Consider the following 20,881-nt stretch of genomic DNA (forward strand, 5'->3'; position numbering starts at 1 on the left):
GAAAGTGAATGAAATTCAAACTATGTGCATTTCTCTAGGAATTTTTCTTCAAATAGAGCTCAATTTAGACTACTGTGTCCAGTCCACCTTTTTAATCCAAAGTGAAATTCCAAACTCAAGACCAAGAACCACCAGAAGCAATATTAGACCAACTAGTCAAGAGATGCCAGAATAAATCCATGTTTCTTCACCTAGAAAAACCAACTTCCCCCTCATTGATTCCCTGCCCTCTCTTTACTTTTCCTCTTGCAAACATGCAAAATCCATGTTCTTCTTTTCCTCTTTCTCCTCTAAATGCCAAAGAAACCATTTTAGCTTTGTTTTCTTGTTTCAAGAAAGCAGCCAAGGGGCAGAGAATAGTGCGTTTTAATTCATTTCAAAAAACAAACTCACACAGATTGATTCTTCAGGTCCCCCGACTTGGACCTGGCACATTGAGAAGTCCAAACAACTCTGCATAGTTACATTAGTCGTGTTCTTGTGCTGCAAAGTCACTGGATGCGGGTAGCAGTGAAACATTCCCAAGACAATCACTAAACATGCAGAATGCCAGCCAGAAGCATGGATCACTTTCAGGGGTCTTGCTGCAGGGAGCATGAGGTTGTATTTTGTGTGCATTGACAAATGTATAGGATAAGCCAGCTGTGTCCAAGGGAGCAAAGCACCCCCTGTTCTTCTGAATTTAAAAGGGTTTCCTCCTCAAAAAAGTGTATTTTCAATTCCTAAATTTTGGGGCCAAATACAGCTTCAAGTGGCATCTGTTGCTCTTTGGAGAGCAACATGGCCACCATGAGCTTGAAAGCTGTCTGAGCCCCTCCCTCCTTTCTCCCCAGCATGGAGAGAATAACCACCACTTCACCCTACAAATCCAAGAGTCTCCCCCATCCCTGGGTTTAAGCATGGACACAAGCCAAGCAAGCCTCGGATACCCAGGCCTGTTTGATTGCAGCTATGTTGGTGTATTCCGTGTACGAGGTGGAAAAGTGCTTTTGTTGTTCTACCTGACCCAGTTGGGGGAGCAGGAATGGGGAGTGCCCGCCTAATGGCCCCTAGCCCATGTGCTTATACTGGGATCTGTCCCGAGGGATCTGCACCTGGTTGGCAGTCATTTTGTGGTGGACGTGGTAAATTGCAAGTGTTACCACAATGACGAGGCCCAAGATGAGACCCAAAATCAGGGGCAAGGTTTCTTCCAGTTGCTCCCGCTCATCCACTGGGCATTTATGCTCTGAAATGGGAAAGAAGAGAAGCAGTGAGCTCTGGTCAAAATATTCTGGATCATAAGTTCTATAAAACAAAAAGGGAAATGGAAGTAAAAAAGACTTCTCAAGGAAGCGTTTGGATTATTTTTCAGAAACAGTTTTCCCTAAGCAAACCCAAGGTTAACCACTTAATATTTCTACATAATATGTAATACAAACACATCAATTAAATAGGACAACATTTAGTTATTGGATTCCTGGCAGATGTCAACCAAACATCCAGATAATTTATAATTTATTTAAATGTTCAGAGTTTCACCATTAGACACAACCATCACCTTTTAAATTGTTGATTTATTTTTAACCTTTTATTAAAGTGATACGTACACATAAAGAATTGTATAAAAATATATAATTTTCAAAAAGACTGAAAATACCAAGTGTTGGTGATGATGTGGAATTACTGGAGCTCATAATGCTCTTGTTGGAATATGTTGTGACCAGTCTGCAAAACTATTCGATAATTTCTAATAAAGACAAACATACCCAGCATTCCATTCCTAGGTATTTGAAAACATAATGAATGCAAAAAGACTCTAACATAAATCTTCATTGCAGCTTTATTCATAATGGCCTAAAGATACAACCAAAATGTCCATCAAAATAGAATGGATAAATCGTGGTATATATTCATGTAATAGAACACTAATCAGTAATACAAAGGAATGAACTATGGCTACACATAACAAAATGGATGCATCTCAGAAATATTATGCTGACAGAAAATTGCCAGACACAAAAGAGCATATACATACTGTATGATTCCAGTTATATGAAGTTCAAGAACAGATAAAACTAACTGTGGTGATAGAAGTCAGAATGTGCTTACATCTGGGGAAAGAAACACAAGGGAACTTTCACCTGTGATGGAAAACTATCACCTAGATAGCTCTTACCTAGGTGATATTTACATGGTTGCAAATATAGGCTCAAAAGCATTGAACCATACACTTTAGATTTGTTGATTACTGTGGTTTTTTTTATTGATACACACTATTCATACATATTTATAGGATGCATGTGATATTTTGTTACATGCATACACTGTAATGATCAGTTCCAGGAATTTAGGATATTCATTATCTCCAGCATTTATCATTTCCATGTGTTGAGAACGTTTCAAGTCCTCACTTCTGGCTGTTTTGAAAGGTATAACACATGGTTGTTAACTATAGACACCCTACTCTGCTATTGAACATTAGAATTTATTCCTATTTAACTATATGTTTGTACCCATTAACCAATCTCTTTATTCCACTCTCCCCAACACACACACACACACACACACACACACACACACGCACATCCTTCCCAGCCTCTGGTATCCCTCTACCTTCCTGAGATCAATCTGTTGAGCTCCTACATAGGAGTGAATACATGAAATATTTGTCTCTCTGTGTCTGGCTTATTTCACTTAATTCAATGCTCCAGTGCCATCCATGTTGTTGGAAATGACACAAATTCACTCTTTTCAATGGCTGAATAGTATTCAATTGTGTATATACACTGCATTTTATTTATCCATTCCTCTGTTGTTGGACACTTAGGTTGATGCTATAACTTTGCCATTGTGCGTAATGCTGGGATAAACGTAGGGATGCATGTAATATACATAAATTATACTATATTTTGTAAGTAAGTATAGAGTTTGATGAATTTTTACAAAGGAACATCCAATGTAACCAGCATCTAGATCAAGAACACAAATGTTAGCAGTACCTCAGCGTTGATTCATTTTCACTCTCCTAAAATTCAAGATAGAGTCATAGTGCTGAGTCTCCATCTTTTACCTTCTAGTAAAGGTGGTTATTGAGAGACCTTCTCGTGCTCAGATAGTTTGTCAGGCTAACCAGAATTGCATTCCTAGAAACCTGAACAGGCTCATTTGCTTCTTGTGGGCAACTGGTGGCGTTTTAACCAAAATCAGGAGCCACGAGTGAAAAATAAATAAGCTTTATGTGTCTCTTCATAAATACCAAGTTTTTAAGTCCAGATGACCAAGTAAACATTTATTAAGTACCTACTGTATGCCAATCTCCTCCTGAATCCCTACTGATGTAGTCCCTTCTCTCACCTTGCCTGAGATCAGCAGAAAGGAAGAGGGATGAGCTTTCCTCTCTAATAATAACAATTAATGGAGACTTACTTTCACATGTACATCTTTTAAAAGCTGTATACCTAACATTCCTAGTCCCTAAATTAACAGTCAGTTCTAAGCACAAAGATTATCTCGTTTAATTCATATAACAACCCTCTGAGGTAGACAATATTATTATACTCTCCTTTCACACATAAGGTAACCAAGCCATAAAGATGGTAAATGGTTTGCCCAGGGGTAAATGAAGCCTGATCTGAACTTAACATCTTAACACTGCAGTTGGGGTAGCACTTAGCAGACCTGAACTACTGGCATTAAAAGGCTGCAGAGGCCGGGCGCAGTGGCTCACGCCTATAATCCCAGCACTTTGGGAGGCTGAGGCGGGTGGATCACGAGGTCAAGAGATCGAGACCATCCTGGTCAACATGGTGAAACCCTGTCTCTACTAAAATTACAAAAATTAGTTGGGCATGGTGGCACACGCCTGTAATCCCAGCTACTTGGGAGGCTGAGGCAGGAGAATTGCCTGAACCCAGGAGGCGGAGGTTGCGGTGAGTCGAGATTGCACCCTTGCACTCCAGCCTGGGTAACAAGAGCGAAACTCCATCTCAAAAAAAAAAAAAAGCTGCAGAATCCCAAGGTGGAGCAGGAAGGAGGGTTTTTCAGTTCGGTTTCCTGATCGGCATGCTGGTTGCAGAGGTTCGTCCAGCATCTGAAAATTCAATGAGCTGGACACTTATTATAAAGGGGCGTGAGGAAGCTTTCCAGGGTAATGAATATGTTGATTGTGGTGATGGCTTCACAGGTGTATTCATAAGTCAATATTTATTAAATCACATGTTTAAATGTGTACATCAATTATACCTGAATATAACTGTTTTATATTTGTACATATATATATATGTATATGCATCTATATAATACACATATATAATAGAAAAAGAAATTCTTCTAGAAATAGCTTTTTTAAAAGATAGTTTGGCAAATGGCAGAGAACTGTTAAGGACTTACTAAGACTAAATTGAGTCTTCCTTCTTATCACAACCAAAAGGTTGAAAAAGAATTAGTAGGAAACTTTTTATTCCCCACTCCTTGATTCCATTTTAATGAGTCCCAATATTCTGAGGGTCACCCTGGACCAATACATCCATTGCTCCAGAGACAGGACCTGAGAGAACACAGTGTATCAGAAAGAGTAGCAGGCCTAGAACTTCATGATGCCAGCGTGGCGGTCTTCTTCTCCAATATGATACCTCTTTGAAGAGAACAATGAGTAGAAACAGGATCATGTGGGGTAGGAATTTTGTTAACAACAAAGGTTATTTATTTTCTGCACGATAACATTCTGTTGCCCAGGTAATGTTAGCACAGATTGCAGGGTTTGATTGGTTTGCAGGCGCTGGTGGCAACCTCATGCCATTTTTTTCTTGCTTAATACAATACATTGAATAGAAACAAAGAATTTAAAAAATATTAAGAAGAAATACATTGATTTCAAATTATTTAGTGACAAGGCTAAGTCTGTGTTAAATGGTAAAAAATAATAATAATAATAAATTATCTCACAAAAACAATAGCAAAGGCCTCAGGGCCTTCAGACTCTCATCTATGCACCGCTGCTGCTTGAGTAGGCTCCAAGCATCTTTGCAAGGTTGCCCTTTTGACTCTGGCCTCTGCCTCTTCCCTTCTTAACTCTCCTGCCTGCAGAGCAATTTCATAGTTACCTAGCCTGTCAGACCGTGGTTTTAGCTCACTTCTTCCTGTTTACACTCTAGTTACCCAGGTAAACAATCAGCCAGGAGCCCCAAATACAGCATCTACTTCCCTAGGCAGAAGGGGAGATGCAATGGGGAAAGATTTTTGTCTGGGAGCAAGAGCTTATGTAGCAAAACCACTGGAGAACAGAGATGGCTGGTGTTCTGTGTGGTTATAACTACAAGTGTTCAGGACAGGGAGGGTAGAGAGTTAAGAAAGCTTCAGGAGGAAGGGAAGTTGGAGTTGAACTGGGAAGAATCTGGGGATGGGGCACTAAATGACCTTGACCAATTTGTAAAGTCATGTTTTCTCTCTTCTCTTTGCTAATACCATAAAAATGAATAAATAGATATATTGATATATAGATAGATACAGCTATAGAAATAGAGAGATAGATGAACTTTTAGTGGTCTTCATGGATCCAAATTATCACATCAAGCCAGAGTAGATGTAATGGAACGTTGTGAAGGAGAGAGATGATAGTGGGCTCAGATCCCAGATCTTCCACTGCCCGTCCCTGGGCGAGTATCTTAATCTACCTAAGCTTCAGTGTCCTATAAAATTGAGATGACACCTACTTTCCAGGGTTGCTGTGAGTGTCAAATGTCATACTACCGGAGGCCAAGCACAGTGCCGGGCACAGAGTAGCTTTTCTGTCGTCGTTTACTATAAAGATAGAAGTCTTGCACATTTAAGTCTTCTATGCATTTCTTTTAAGTATGGGAGTCTTTGGAGCTCAAGTACCAAAAGTATTATTTCTAAATGGATAATAAAAAGAATGTCTCGCATCCCATTCTTTAAGAAAAATAGAGAAAAAGATGATATAGTCTGGTAAAAGAAAGGGAAAGAAAAAAATATGCTTAGTATATAATCATGATTTGTTTATCAGACGATTATATTTTGTAGCTTTAGGAAAAAACAGAATTAATCATACCACAGTAAAGGGAAATATAAAGAGGATATCAAAAAGTATCACGGATAATACCAAATCCCACACTTACCAACACCTGTTCCATACGTGGTCAAATAAAAAGAAATTCCTGAGTCCACTCTCTTATCCACTGTTTCAAAATCCATTTTGAAATGAATTTTGTATACTGAGAAGCTCTGAAAACCAATGGTACTTTGTAATCATTCATTTGGCAGCAAAACCTGACTTATCTAACATGAGGCTGCTTGTAGTTTTCAGTCACGCTACTTAGTATGACCTTTCACATATTTCACCACAGGAAACAGAGATATGTTTGATTGCATGGAGCTGCCCTGACTCTTCTGTGGTCTTATGTAATATATAAACTGTTTATTGTATAGTCTTCCTAAAGTCTAAAATATACTGAATTCTGAAAATGATCTAGCACCAAGGTTCTCTCTTTTATTTTCAGTTCAATCTGGGTTTTAGCTGAGAGATTATGAACCCATAAAAGCAGGACATGCTTCTCCCTTTCAGGCTTACGACGGAGCTTTTAATCTCTGCCTATGATCCATTGCAGGGGGCGAGGAACAATATTTTACATGACAGCTTAGAGCATATGTACACACAGAGACCTAAAGCAGAAGTTTGACAAACAATAGTTATCCTTGCTTTACACATCTAATAATTTATGTTCTGTTCTATTCTGTTTTATTTAAGACAATGCTGCTCATGACCCCCTAAAGCAAAGGTTGTAATCTTTTTTGTGCAAGTATAATAAAACTACGGACCCCCTTCTCAGAATAATGTTTATGAATGCATAAAAAATAAAATACAATTACAAGGGCAACTGAAATTCAGCCATCAAATATTTTCAAAATAATTTCAGATACAGCAATACATGTACTTCCCTATTAGAACACATATATGTGGGCTATGATTGTAAAGCAGCGAGAAGCATAAATATTACTTTGCAAGATCTGCACAAACTAATGTGAGATGAAAATACCTATGATTTCTATTGGTGACAGTCACAGGTACTGCTAATACTACTGTGGTCTGTCACCTTCATTTATAAACAAAAAAAAAGCCAAATATTAATCAGAAGTTAGTGAAAACGAAGATATAATTTTTTCCTCTGAATTGTATCTATAAACCCTGTATACCCCAGGGTTAAAATCCTGTACTACAAACTGATTATACAACTCACAGATTACAAAACAGGGAAGGCCCCTGATTTCTGCCAGAGAGAAGAGCATTTGTTTCTTAGCCCGGATCACATCTGGCTTCAGATCTCCCTGAACCCCTGACTCCCCGTCCACCTTCACAGGACTTAGGGGTCTTCATGCCTCTGCTCTTGGTGGACTCAGGGCTCTAGACTACACACCACAGGGGCCCAGGGTAAGTGGCCTGTGACTGCAAAAGGCGAAAACCAGCCTCGTCATTGGAAAAGAGCCAGATGAAGACAAAACAAACAGCAAAGGCATAATCTATTGCCAGATGCAGTTGCCAACAGAAGTCTCCTCAACCCTTAACCCACGTGTGCCCACTAAAATCATCATTGATCTCAGGTGCTGGTTGCTAGATATGTGTTTTGTTTCATTTTATGACAGCATTTTAAACTTGTATTGACACCCGGAGATAAAATTCAAGATCTCTTCATTGCACCCCCAGTGAACGGCATGGGGATAAGCAGTGGAAACAGAGGCAAGCTGTCTACTTCCTCCAGGCTCTTCTAGCACCATGGACTGTTTCTGTTTCAAGAGGAAGGCAAGCTTTCTGCTGGCTGTGTTTTCCCCTGTTGTTTGGCAGGGCAAGAGAGAGAAAGGGTTTGATCCTCTTTCTATATGTTCCCTTGGCTGGCTCTGAACTCCCGTAACTATCAGCAAAATGTATTTTGTATACTGAGCTGTTAAGATGAGCGGGCTTTGAAGACCTCTGACTGAAGACAAGCTGATACCCTCATCAAGATGTAAGCACTAGCTGGGCACAGTGGCATCACCACCCAGCTACTTGGGAGGCTGAGGTGGGAGGACTGCTTGTGCCCAGGAGTTCAAGGCCAGCCTACACTCCCAACACACAAAAAAAGCAAAGATGTAAGTATTAGAGAAGAAAAACAATAAGAGCAAGTATTGTTTCATGCCACTGTATGCCAGGAACATGACATGCATTGTATACACCCTGTCTCACTAGACTGAAAGTTACAATGAGGCAGAAAAAGTTCTTCTATCCCTGTACCTAGGTGTAGTGGACATAGACACTGTCCATTCTTCTTTTGGCATTCACCAGTCCCATATATACCAACAGGTTTTGACTACAAAGCAGGTCAGAAGTCCCAGGGAGTTAATGCTCCCACAGCAGCCATCAGTGATAGATGGCAGTCGGTGGGTAAACACCAGTTTGCCCACCGTCAGTTGAGATAATTCTGAGGTATGTCCTGTGCTCTCTCCAGAGGACAGCATCTGAAGCATAGAATTCTATAACCGGCTAACTCCATTGCCCTAGGCTGGGGCTCCATCTTGGAGACCTCAACACAGTTCTCAGCTGTGTTAATAACAGATTATTTCCCTTTGGCTGCTTGCTCAGGAGGCCCTGAGGACCGACTATCTAGGGTGGCATGTTTCTTAACTGGGAAGTGCCAGGTAAATCACAGGTCTACAATGCTCTGGATCAGCAAACCCTTCATGTATTTGTGACATGACAGCTTGCCACAGGACGCTGTACTGGGGGGTGGTGAGTAGATAGAGAAATGTAAGCCATGTTCATTTCCACTAACACTAAAGTTCTCACAGATCTGAGTAAAAAACAGATTAGGTGGCATCGCCCAATCATGATGCTAAGAACAATAATAAAAAGCTCATGAATTTGGGGTACCCGACAAACTCTGTAAATGCCTCTCACATTTACATGTTGATTATTGTTACTCATCAGGAGAAGCTGTGGCCCTGAGACACTGGGGCAAAGGCTCTGATACTGAAAGACAGGTTCTAGGAGGGAAGCCTTCACCAAGCCACTTCACCTCCCCGTGCCTCAGCTGCTCCATTGTAAATGGGGATCTCAGTATCTTTCTGAAGGTCTGTTTGTCTTGTTTTGTTTTGTTTGCCCTGGGAGAGAATTTAAAAGGGACCAGCCTCTATGTGATGTCTTTTAATTCCTATTAGACCTGAATCTTGAATAAAGGGAAAAAGAGGTAGCCTTCCTATTCTATTATGGTTTTTTTTTTTTTCTTGACATCATACATATAAGTTTCCTTTTACTCAAGCTACTAGAATACTCTGACTGATTTGTTCCCTCCCAGGGACACATATCCTATCCCATCTCAGTCAGAAATCAGATGGGGCACTCAAAGGGAATTGTGGGCCTTTGAATGAGGCCCTCAAGAATTAATTGTGAAAGAACAAGGTAATCAACCCCAAATGAGAAACAGAGTGCCTCAAATTGCAGGGGTGATAGTTGCTATACAAAGTGTATTTGATGAATAAATGAGCCAAAGACGGGCTCTGTGTATTGGCCTCTAGGTGGTTTATTTCTTCACTGCAGGCTGAGACTGTTAGCTCAAAAGCCTGTTGGCACCAAACTCCCAAATTTTTACACAACCGATTATTTTTAAAATAGCTTAAACAAGTAAACTTGCAGCCATTGAGAACCTGCCTGCTTTGTATACTCCTTGAAACCTCATGCAACAGCTGTTACCCATTGATTAGACAGGGCTTTGGATTTCTAAGGCTCCATGGGGCAGCAACATCACCTGAGACCTTGCTAGCAATGGAGCCTCTTGGGGCCCACTCCCAGACCTAGTGACCCCAACTCTGCATGCTCACAATATCACTACAGTTGTTGCACATCGCAGCTGAAGGTTCATGAGCGCATTGCTGGGCTAAGAGACTTTTGTTTGGGGATCAGTGTAGTAGCCAAGTGCAATGCACTAAAGGGACTCGTGTGATAAAGATGTCAAACCCCATTTGGGCTGCTCTCAGTCCTTGTGAGTGTCCACTTACCGACTTCACTAATCCTTTCTTGATTTTCTCATAAGGTCTATTCAGTAGACAGGTGTGAAGACTGCAATGTATGAGCCCCTTACACAGAGAATAGACTCTTCACAGGAAACCATTTTGCTGTGCTGGACGATGGCCACGGTCCAAACACACACACACACACACACACACAAACACACAGACACACCCCTGCAATGAGTGGGTACGCAGATATATGACATAATATTCCCTCCCCACGCAGGCATACTCCACTCACACCCACACACTGAAAACCCCCGAAGCTTATATTCTAGGGATAAAGGCCCAAAGCTAGATCCTGAAAAGGCACTCAAAAGGAATCTATAAAATTCCACCAAATTGAAAATAATGATCTCTTACAAAATACAGTCGTGGCAGGTGCTAAGAGGCACAGACAGGAGGAGCCAGGAACAACAACAACAACAAAAAACCCAGTCAAACAAAGGCACACTGATCCAGTGAGTGATTCTGAATGAGGCTTGCCTCCTCCCAGGAATGTCAAGGCGTAAGCCTGGGGACACCATACAAAAGAGAACATCCTAATTATTACCCAGAAAAGCCTGGGCTGAGACAAGTGCCATTTGCTTGTGCCTTCTCCATATGCAAGCAGGAAGTTATATATGGTTACAAATTCTCTTTGTCTATCCAGCAGCCTTCCCTATCTAGGACCTTGAAGTGGATCAAAATTGGTTTCTAAACAAAAGATGCCATTTACTCCATGCAATGAATTGTACTGATTTCTAGGAAAGCAGCTCTGCTCCTTATTCAGTAATTATTTATTCTTACTTTATACACAACTCTAAAAATCTATGAGGTTTGATTTCTCAGGCCATAGGCAACTATAAAGCAACAACTTAGAAATAACACAGAATGGTAAGGAGCTAGGAGAAGCAGCAATTGTAGCACTGGTGGTAGAAATAAAGAGGTGCCAGTAACAGCTAGTCAGCAAAAACTAGAAAGTCATTATCAACTATTTAGAGTACCCATATAAACTCAAAAGTATTTATGGTAGGGTCCTGGGGACTGGTGACTGATATTACATAGTCCAATTTTTTCATAATAAATTCCTTGTCATCAATAATCATAATAAGTCAAATTACATTTGATTACATTTAATATTTTCAGTTTAAGAAATACACTGACTGTTATATTTTATAAATACTTCCATAAACAAATAGATTTTTAAAAACTGTTAAGGTCTTGACACAGTTTAGTAGCTTCAATTTTGTAGAAAATACATTAACATGGGAAAGCCCATCCTTCCACCTGAACAGGTGTGACACTGCTTTACTAAATATATTACATTCTGATTTGCATGACATGGCAGCATTTGGAAGTCTCCACTAATTGAATCCACACTGTCAAAATATAAATTCGGCCAAAGTGAACTGGACATCTGCAATATGTCAAACACTGTATTAGGTGCTAATAATATGAAAATGAATAAGGAATGGCTCCTTTTCTTAAAGACAATTTAACTTAGGTGTTCTCAAATGCTTTCTAAATAATCAAGGTGGAAGGTGGCGCATTCTACTCAGTAATAGGTTGAGTGGAAGCTGCATTTTATGAAAGCTAGATACCTCGGAAAATGATCAGAGATGACAAAGGGGGAGATTCCCTAATATCCTGAACATTGGAAATGTTGTAGTCACCTGGGGTCTCCAACCCAAAGAAAGGCACAAAGAAAGCAATCAGAATGTTTCCTGATTTTTTTTTATCCATATAGAGTAAGAATATAAAATTGAATAACTTCCTTTGTGAAGGAGAGAGAATAAATGAATTGAATTCACTTATCCCACACTTGCCCAACGCAAATTGCTGCTAGACTTGAACAGGTTGCAGAAATCTTGACTCCCCTTGTGCCCTACCTCTATAGGGGTGCTGAGAACAGAAGAATGACCTGAACCTGCCACAGCATAGCTGGGTCCCCCCTCAGGAGCTAAACAGACTGAGAGACAGCCTTGCTCCACACTCTCAGCAGAAGCAGCTGGGGTTAAACGACTCAGCCTTCAGGGACCCTTCCCTCCCTGGAGCTTAGGGACATCCTCTTCATGAAGGTGCTTGGTGGAAAGAATTGGTGAGTCCATGACCTGTGCATACACAAACATCCCCACTGCATTCTAGATGCACAGAAACTTGGACTGACAGCAGCAGAACCTACAGCTAGAAGTATCCAAGAGAAGAAGAAGAAACTGAGGCCCAGAAAGGCAAAGGTCCTTCCCCAATCCATAGCTCTCTAGATGAACTAACTTCTCGAAGATTTTAGCTCTTCCTCCTTGGAAAGTTTGCATCAAGGTTACAGTTTTTTCCAAGGTGAGTTTTTAAATCTTTTTCCCTACAAGTGTTCATCTTTTGGCAAAGGAAGGAAGTGAGGAGAGAGGAAAAGATTAAATATAAGAAGGAAGGGAAAAAGGTAGAGAAAAGAAAAAAAGAAGAAAGAAACAAAGGGAGATAGAGAAGAAAGGACTCGAGAAGGAAGAAGGGGAGGAGTGTGGGAGGGAGAAAGAGCGAGCTACTGATAAAAGTTCATACCTTCAGCCTACTGCTTTTTTAGTCTTTGAAAATTATTACCGAGGCCAGCAGTGTTGTTTCAACCTAGAGGAAATCCAAGTGCTAACATCCTGCAGCCCTGGTATGTCCCTCTCCCATCCTTCCTGAAATCAACTGAGTCTTCCTCCCCTCCACCCCCGCCACGAACTTACCTTCACTGAAGACAAAATCTGAGATAATGTCAAAAGGCTGGATGTGGACTGCAGACAGGATCATGGTGACTGTCTTCTGTGGATCACTAGAGGCCAGTGAAATGGTTTGTTGAGCTTGACACTCATAGGACTTCCCAGCTGGGGTGACCAACGCAGAAAGGTGGTGCGAGTTGGCTGTGTGCTTCCCAGCTACAGCAAGGGCCCAAAGCAATAGTTAGGCCCCTCTTGCTGGCAGAATCCTCATTGTTCCTAAACTAATGTGCCAGAGAGGTGGCTATTGCCTCTCAGTTCCAGACCCCACACCCCTCCTGTTCTCTCTGTTCCCTTGCCAGGGCTAGGGCTCTACAAACGGCATCAAATGGTGAAGGACAAACACACCTATTCTGCTGAGAGCTAGAGCTCTTTCAGTAATAATTTGGAATTCATTTTTCAAAGAGGAGAGTGATACCTAAAAACCCCTATGCTGGGCATGGTGGATCCTACCTGTAATTCCAGAACTTTCGAAGGTCAAGCTGGGAGGATCATTTGAGTCCAGGATTTCTAGATTAGCCTGAACAGCATAGTGAAACTCTATCTCTACAAACACACACACACACACACACACACACACACACTACAAAATTAGTCTGTCATGATGGCACATGCCTGTAATCTTAGCTACTGGGGAAACTGCGGTGGGAGAATCTCTTGACCCAGTAGCTCACTCCAGGCTGCAGTGATCTAGGATGGTGCTACTGCACTCCAGCCTGGTGGACAGAGCGAGACACCGCTTCAAAAAAGAAAAAAAAACCCCTAATAATGGAGATTCCAAAGACACAGAAGGAACAATGACGGTTTTTCACATTTCACACTGGTCTGGCCAAAAACAAAATATCTTCCTCAACAAAGCCAGACAGATTGCTGGTCCTCTGGGTGCTTGTCACACACGTACATCCCCTGTGAAGGTCTGCCTCCCACTGCTCCTTTTCTGACCCAAGTTTTGGTTTTTCCTTTTTCCTTTTTGGTCTAATTTAACTGGGGAACATCTTGCATCTAAACTTTGATGAAAAAGAAAAAAATCCTCCTTTTACTGTGATGACAAAAAAGGGGTGAAAGGGGAAAGATGACACATGTATTTTCATGTGTTCAATAAAAATATTTTCCCAACTCAGGTGCCTGGGTGACAAAAGGCCTCGTTACTGGTGAAACAGACAACTTATAAAGAACAAAATCAATTTAAATGTGGTCTTTGATGGTGCCTGCAGATAGGAATATTGTTATTTGGGGGATGAATGCTCCTTTCGCTAGGGATATTTTTGGAGGATCTGGGTGAGTTGTCAGAGGGATGGGCCAGAAACGCTAGTAAATTACAGATGGTGCAGAGTCCACTCTCAGGTGGCTGCAGTCCGTGACTTAACATCCCGTGAGAGCCATGCTGCCATGCGCAAAAAAGACACTGAAGGCCATCACATCCTGGCCGAAAAGGAAAGTCGCACTGCCCCCTTGCAGTTTTAGCGCATGAGAAACAAAACCAGGGTGCTGAAGAAAATTAAAATACAGCTTTGCCATTCTTCGTGCTCCTTCAAAGGCCAAATCATAAGAGGTCATCCTGAAGCACTCAGGGAACGACAGGCCTTCAAGCCGGACGTCTTATCTAGGATCAAGCCATGGGTGACGGATGGGTCCCCAAGCCTGCGGTTCCTTGCGGATCTACAGGGCCCGAGACCCAGAATACTCACCGGTGCTCCCGCCTCTTCGCCCCTAAAGAGCAAGCCGAGGATGCCTTGGCCTGGGAGCGCAAAGCCAGGAACGGTTTCCAAAACCCTAAGGAATTCTCTCACCAAGCCTGCTCCTCGAGTTCCTAGGCTCCCTCCCCAGTCCTGCCAGCCTCTACTCACCACTGACTGCGTCTTTGAAGTGGGTCTTCTCGGAGGAGTCGTAGACAAACTGCACTTTGCTCAGCCTCCAAGTCGCCTCAGGTCCCTTGGACGTGTTGTGGCTTTCCTGTTGAGCCGGGAGGCGCGCTTCAATCGCCTCCGCAGCGTCTGGGTTCTTAAACCCAGGGGCCGCCACTTCCCACACCCACGCGGAGCCTGCGGCCCCTCTGCCCGCTCGGGTCTGAGTTACCTTTACAAAGAGCATTTTGAGTGCGTACGCGCGATCCACCCAGAACACTTGCAGCTCCGACTCGCTATGGCCACAGCGGCCCTTCACCTCAGCTCCCCGGGTCAGTGCGATATCCGCCTGTTCTGTGATCAGCTGGGAACACAGACGCCCCGCGCCCCCTCAGCGCGCCCGGCCCCGGGGTGGGGACTGTAAAGGGCGGCGCGTCCGAACTCTGGGTTGCACGCTTGGGCGCTCCTTTGCGCGCGCGCATGCCAGGTTCCAGGAACATGCGGTTAGATGCTCTACGAGCAGCCCCAGCCGATAGGGGAAGCGGAGAGAAGAGGGGTTATTTTCAAAGCAGGCAAGGCGAGCAGAAGGCTTTACAAGCTGGAACCCCCATGCAGCATTCGGGAGCAGCCTGCAGGGGTGTGGGGAAGAAGGCGGGCCACCCAGGTCTTTGAAGGGCCATAAGGAAGGGTGCCCTTCGCCCTGGAGCCCTAGGAGCAAGCTGGGGGAAAAAGATTCCTTACATCTACGTAATTGCTGGCCCACACATCATAAGGTACAATAAATTTGGCTGCAAACTCTGCCATGAGACACGTCGTCCCATTTTCCCGCACCACAAATATATCTTTTTCAGGGTTAGTGGAAAGGCCTGAGAGATTTTCCACTTCTTGTTCTGCCATGATTTGAGCCATTGTATCTGCGGAACGAACAAAACAAATTCCATCAGTTCAAGGCTCAGTGAGCCCAAGCTTCTTGGGCGCTAAGATGGGGAGACAGTGGTCTGCAGGCTTTGGAGTGACAAAGTTCTCTGCCAGCAGCTGTGCGCTCTACGAGCCATTTCTCTAGCCTGGGTCTAACAAGCTTCATTCCTCCCCTGTTAATTTATAATGAAAATATAATTTAAAAAAAAAATTAAAAATCATGACTTAGTTTGTAATATAGCTGGCCGTTTTCTACATCTTGGGATTTTAAACTAAATCTTTCTTGCCAATGCTCTGACCCCACGAAGCTGGCCTGTCTAGGCTCTGTCTGGAATATATCACACAGGTGTATGGCTCTCAGGGGAATTCCCTGCCACCGGCAGGGAAGACTCTCCCCCCTCCCCCAAAAGAAAAAAAAAACCGCATAACATAAGGGCCATATTTTTTATCTTAATTGGCTTTACTTTGCCGGCTCTGTTCTCTGCAAAGAGTGCATCCCGTCCTCCCAGTCGCCAAAACGCTACTCACGGAACAGCATCAAGAGAACTCGAAGTCTGCCGACGCTGGGGACCGCTCTTCCTCGGAGATCCATACTCTCAGTGCAGCAAATGAGGCCAGCTGTGCCGCTGCAGAGGCCGCCCGAGAGGGAATCCCTCAAAGTCGCCTCTGGAGTGGGCCGGGGTGAGCGAAGGGCGGGGGCCAGAGAAGGAGGAGGGAGGGAGCGCGTATTCTATGAGCGCTGGCTAGGACTCGGTGTCTAGTGCGGCACCGACAGCTGCTGGCAGAGCAAATCAGCTCACTGCAGAGAAAAGGACCGCGCGGCGAGGGAGCTGTCCACGGCTGCGAGTGCTGAAAGTAATCCGGTTGTGTGGCAGGAGTGGCTGTGGCTTGGCTTGTGCAGAGGGCCAATGAGATTTGGAGGGGGCCTAAAAATCCTCCCTGGGTCTGTTTCCTGTTCTGCAATTGCATCCGCAAAGATGAGTCTGTTCTGAGAAACTTAACACCACCCTCAGACTTATTAAATCTCCTTACCAGGTACAGTTATTATGTGGTGTAGATATCATATCACTGGAGTACTGTCTTCTGAAAATGCATCTGGTTCCTGAAAGAAACGGTAGAGCAAAAATTGTTGCTGCTTTGGGGGAAGAGGGCTATGCAGGAATAGAGAGGGAAAACGCTATGGCAACAGTTTCCTGCATTTGGAGACATCCCCTTCTCTCCCCTGCTCTCAATAAGCTCATGGGTTTAAAGTTAAATTGACACCTCCTCAAACAAGGCCATCAGACAATGCAGTAGCTCCATGTGGACTTATTTTTCTGTGAATTTTGCTCCTGGGTGAGTGAGAACTCTGAACTCTGGGGTCATTTACCCTTCCGCATTATATCGTCACCACTCTGCGAAGAAGGGATGCAAGCAAATCAGAAGTTTGTAAGAGAATATTTAGAATTATGCCCTAAGTAATGTCACATAGTTATGTAAGAAAAGCACACACTGACATTACTCTAAAGCCTCTAGTGGAACGGAAAAACAAATACTACTGGGCTAATTCTTATATTTACATATTTGGTAACTTGCTTATTTTTTATTTTTGCTCTATAAATCAGAATACAGCATTTAAAAATACACATGCAGTCCTCATTAATTGTAGTGATGTCCAAATATTATATTCCTTAGAGGATATTTTATGATGCAAATAAATGTTGCATCAGTAATATAATGTTATAAAACAAACAGTGTCATATTAAAGGGAAAATTGCAAAATATTTCACCTGCATTATGTAATTTGATCCTCTCCAACCTTAGAGGGTAGGCAAGGAAAGATAAGAGTTATTGTGGTTGTACATACCCCCAAACAGAAGCGCAAATAAATTAAATGACCTTCCCAAATGTCAAATGATCAGTTAGAATTAAAATAGAAAAATCACATGCTTTAACTGGGTAAAGATTATCTTCATTTCTCCTTATATAATATTTTTACTCCATATTTTGACTTCCATAAAAATTTTTATTCAATATCAAATAATGATCTGAAACCTGAAATCTCTATCATTAATTCACATTCTTGAAATTTGTAGAATGCTGTTTTAAGTATAATTATATTCTCATATATCTACCACAAAGTATCTATATAATGTTTTTGGCTTTCAAACATATTCCTATATCAATAATTAGATCACTAGCAATTCAAATTATAATGTAATATTAAAATTGACACTATATTTTGGCATCTTTACTTTTATGTCTGCATTTCAGTATTTCATCCAAACATTTCTCAAGAACTTTACAAAGATAATTATATATAGAAGAATTGATGCAAAGTTATACAGGAGAACTTAACAGAAATGATTTTATACAGAAGATTGATATAAAGTCAATTCTTATCAGTTGAGAGTGGAAGATATAACATTTATATGTGTTACTTGTTTTCATGTCAGCAAATATTATTAAACCTTTATTTTCCTGTAGTACTGGAAAACTGGAAAAAATGAGACATGTAATAAAGTATTTATTCTCTCTCTCTCTCTTTCTCCAACATTTTATGAGGAAAGAAATGAGTAGATTTCAATCCAGGATTCACTATTTATTACTTTTGTGACCTCGTAAAGATTTTATGTTTTCTCATCTGAAAAATTGGGAAAATAACTCAGGGGATGGCTAGTTAGGCCAAATAGGCCAATGAATATAAAAGCATTCTAAACAAAGTACAAAGAGATCCATAAACATTAACCAAATACTTACTACTTACAGTATGCCTGATGCTTTGAAAACCCAAAGATATTTATCATTACACAAGTAGAAGTGATACCTATACAATATTATGACAATTTATCTTGTGATATGTTATTGTAGATATCTTCACTATATGAGTTGTTAAAAGATCAACTGAATTAATTCATGATTATCTGCCTTAAAAATAAAATATTAGACAAGTAGTAGCATTGGTCATTGATCTTAAAATGTTGTGGTAGTTCCTTTGAAAATTATATGTGATATAAATGATCTCTTTGTTGACACCAGGGAGTGTGCCCTAGAGTACTCAAATGAGTTGAAAGAAGAAAGGAAGCAATTTTAACCCTTTCTTTCTGAGAGGATCATTTTCAAAGCACAATCAGTTCAATGCCCTTTTTAATGTTTAATCTTAAATATGGCTAATAAATACCTATTAATTTGTTCCTTATCCACTGTGATACATTGCAATATGAGTTAGATCATTATACCTACAACTTTCACCTACATTAATTAAATATCTTTCTAATCATTCAGAAAAATTATTTGGTTCTCTAAAATAAGCAAAGAGGTGATCAAGGAGCAAAATTTACCATTAAATTGCATTTTAATAAATTAATAATGTTTCCCTAAATCTGCTCTATTTTTTATTTCTCAAGTCTGAAAGATGGTAGGAGAAATTGACATAAATATGTACACTTGTGTGGATGGTGACTGTGTCCATTTTCATTATTGCTGCTGGTGGGCAATAGAAATTGTTAGGGTGTAGTGTGACCCAAACACACTGGCTTTGAGATCTCCTCTAGATCCTCTAGTCCTTCAAAGCCTGCTTTTCATTTCATATGGATACTTACTGAATTAGCCTTTACTAATCTCATGCCATTGGGTGGTTGCTGTTTTATAAAAGTTCAAGAAGAAGCCCCTGCATAGAACTTTCAATTTGGATGAAAAAAATGTAAGAATTTACATAAAGATGCCATATAGCATGGTACAGTATCTCCATAAACGTTTAGGGGAAAAAAATAAGACAGGCATCCCAGGTGGGAGAGTGGTGGAAATTGACCAAAATAAGGCCTCTTGGAGAAGGTGGGTCTTGAAAGAAGTTGACAAACTGATGTAGGGTGGAAGGAAGAATGCAGATGAAAAAAATATCTATTGAATAGGGAATCAATGCAAAGATTAACTCTTCATCCATCCATATTTATCAATTTATAATTCATAAAAAACAAATTAGGCCCTAAATCCACAGTGCCTTACATACTATTAAACCCTTATTTTATTTCCCTATTTGATAATTTACTCACATATGGCATCAGCAAAAGAATGGCATATGCAAAATTTATCCTAAATAAAACTACACTTTTCAAGTTGTTAGGGGCATCTTTTTATACTTGGTTGTGCATGCAATTGATTGTCTTTGTAGAATTAAGAAACAAAATTATGAAATTTAGTGAACAATACTAATAAGAAAAGCATATGTAAGAGCTTCAAAAGGAAAAGGCTGGGCTTTGTTGCAGCTGAAATTTGGTTTATTGAGGTTTCAGTCCAGTTTACAGTAAAGTGTAAAAATGTACTCCTTGCTCTCTCGTCCCCACAGCCACCAAGCCATCCCTCCATGACCCACACACAGACAATGGGAGCACACCTGAATAACAGATGCAGAAGTAATTTAAACAAGCAAGATGCACACAGCTGTTTAGCTAGACTTTTTACTCACCAAAACATTTTCTTGTGTTCAGCTTATCACAGATCAATTATTTCATTTAATCATTGCCTTCAAAGACCTTTGTAATCCTTTCTAGCATCTAAACCCTTGTGCGATAGAAACTAGAGAATAAATGTTTGCACAAGAAGTATTTTTCAGTTTACATCTCACAAGGGTTTAGGTCCAGAGCAAAAAGTAAAACAGTAAGTGTGTGCACGGGCAATGTATACACGAGGGTATTTTGTGCATGTGTTGCTAAGCCCTAGAATATTTGGAAAGGATCAGAAAATTGAGTTTAGGCTCCAACACACTCAGTCTGCATACCCTTGGTGTAATTTCCCTCATCCTATTACTTCTTTGGTGTCTCCTGCCTCCACTCTAATGAAACAAGGGTTGTTTCTGCAATAAGGTTAGCAGTGGAGGGGACAAGACACCAGAATAATGGCCTTTTATTGGCTATGTTCACACTGAGTCCTGAAAAAAATATCCTTTATGAGTTCATTTAGGGGAAATGCCTTCACCATGGGGGAATACAGAGAACAGTATCCTTATAGCAAACCCTGACAAAATAAATGGTGAGAGACCAGGTCATCATTCCCCAAAATTTCAGTAGCAAATAAATTATTTTTTTTCTTTTGAATCCATGATTAGTTAACTGTTCTGATCAGTTTTAAGTTAGTTAAATGGGAATTTAGTTGCCACAAGATTCAACGTATCCATTTTTGGTCAGTGATACATGATTCACCCTGCTATCTCAACAGTGAAGAAAACCTTGTTAATTTGTGGGCAGGGGATCTTTCTGTAAGGTAGAATTAAAACTCATTTGAGGATTTTAAAAAACCTTAAATAAGTCTGTTCTCCAAGAAATGACATCTGTCACAATAGGCCTAAGGTTAGACAAGCTGTGACTCATTTAA

The 20,881-nt window shown here is 41.1% G+C and overlaps 1 protein-coding gene across 1 annotated transcript; it reads right to left on the reverse strand.

Moving 5' to 3' along the window:
- Positions 1–350: 350 nt before the first annotated feature.
- Positions 351–16,754, reverse strand: LAMP5 (lysosomal associated membrane protein family member 5). The gene is made up of 6 exons (XM_012455428.3): positions 16,061–16,754; positions 15,356–15,528; positions 14,847–14,978; positions 14,618–14,723; positions 12,741–12,929; positions 351–1,228 (listed from the first exon to the last, which is right to left on the reverse strand). Exons 1-6 carry the CDS (start codon positions 16,122–16,124, stop codon positions 1,050–1,052), a joined length of 843 nt encoding a protein of 280 aa, XP_012310851.2. The 5' UTR covers positions 16,125–16,754; the 3' UTR covers positions 351–1,049.
- Between the last annotated feature and the right edge of the window lie 4,127 nt (positions 16,755–20,881).

The sequence above is a fragment of the Aotus nancymaae genome, unplaced genomic scaffold (assembly GCF_030222135.1).
Source record: "Aotus nancymaae isolate 86718 unplaced genomic scaffold, 86718_ANA_hifiasm-v0.15.2.pri h1tg000029l, whole genome shotgun sequence".
Lineage (NCBI taxonomy): Eukaryota > Metazoa > Chordata > Mammalia > Primates > Aotidae > Aotus > Aotus nancymaae.

Coding starts and splice junctions, on each gene's coding strand:
- LAMP5 (XM_012455428.3), bottom strand. CDS start 16,124: ATGGATCTCCGAGGAAGAGCGGTCCCCAGCGTCGGCAGACTTCGAGTT. Junction 14,724..14,846: donor TCAAAATGCTCTTTGTAAAG/GTAACTCAGACC, acceptor CCGGCTCAACAG/GAAAGCCACAACACGTCCAA. Junction 12,930..14,617: donor CTTCAAAGACGCAGTCAGTG/GTGAGTAGAGGC, acceptor CCCTTGCTGTAG/CTGGGAAGCACACAGCCAAC.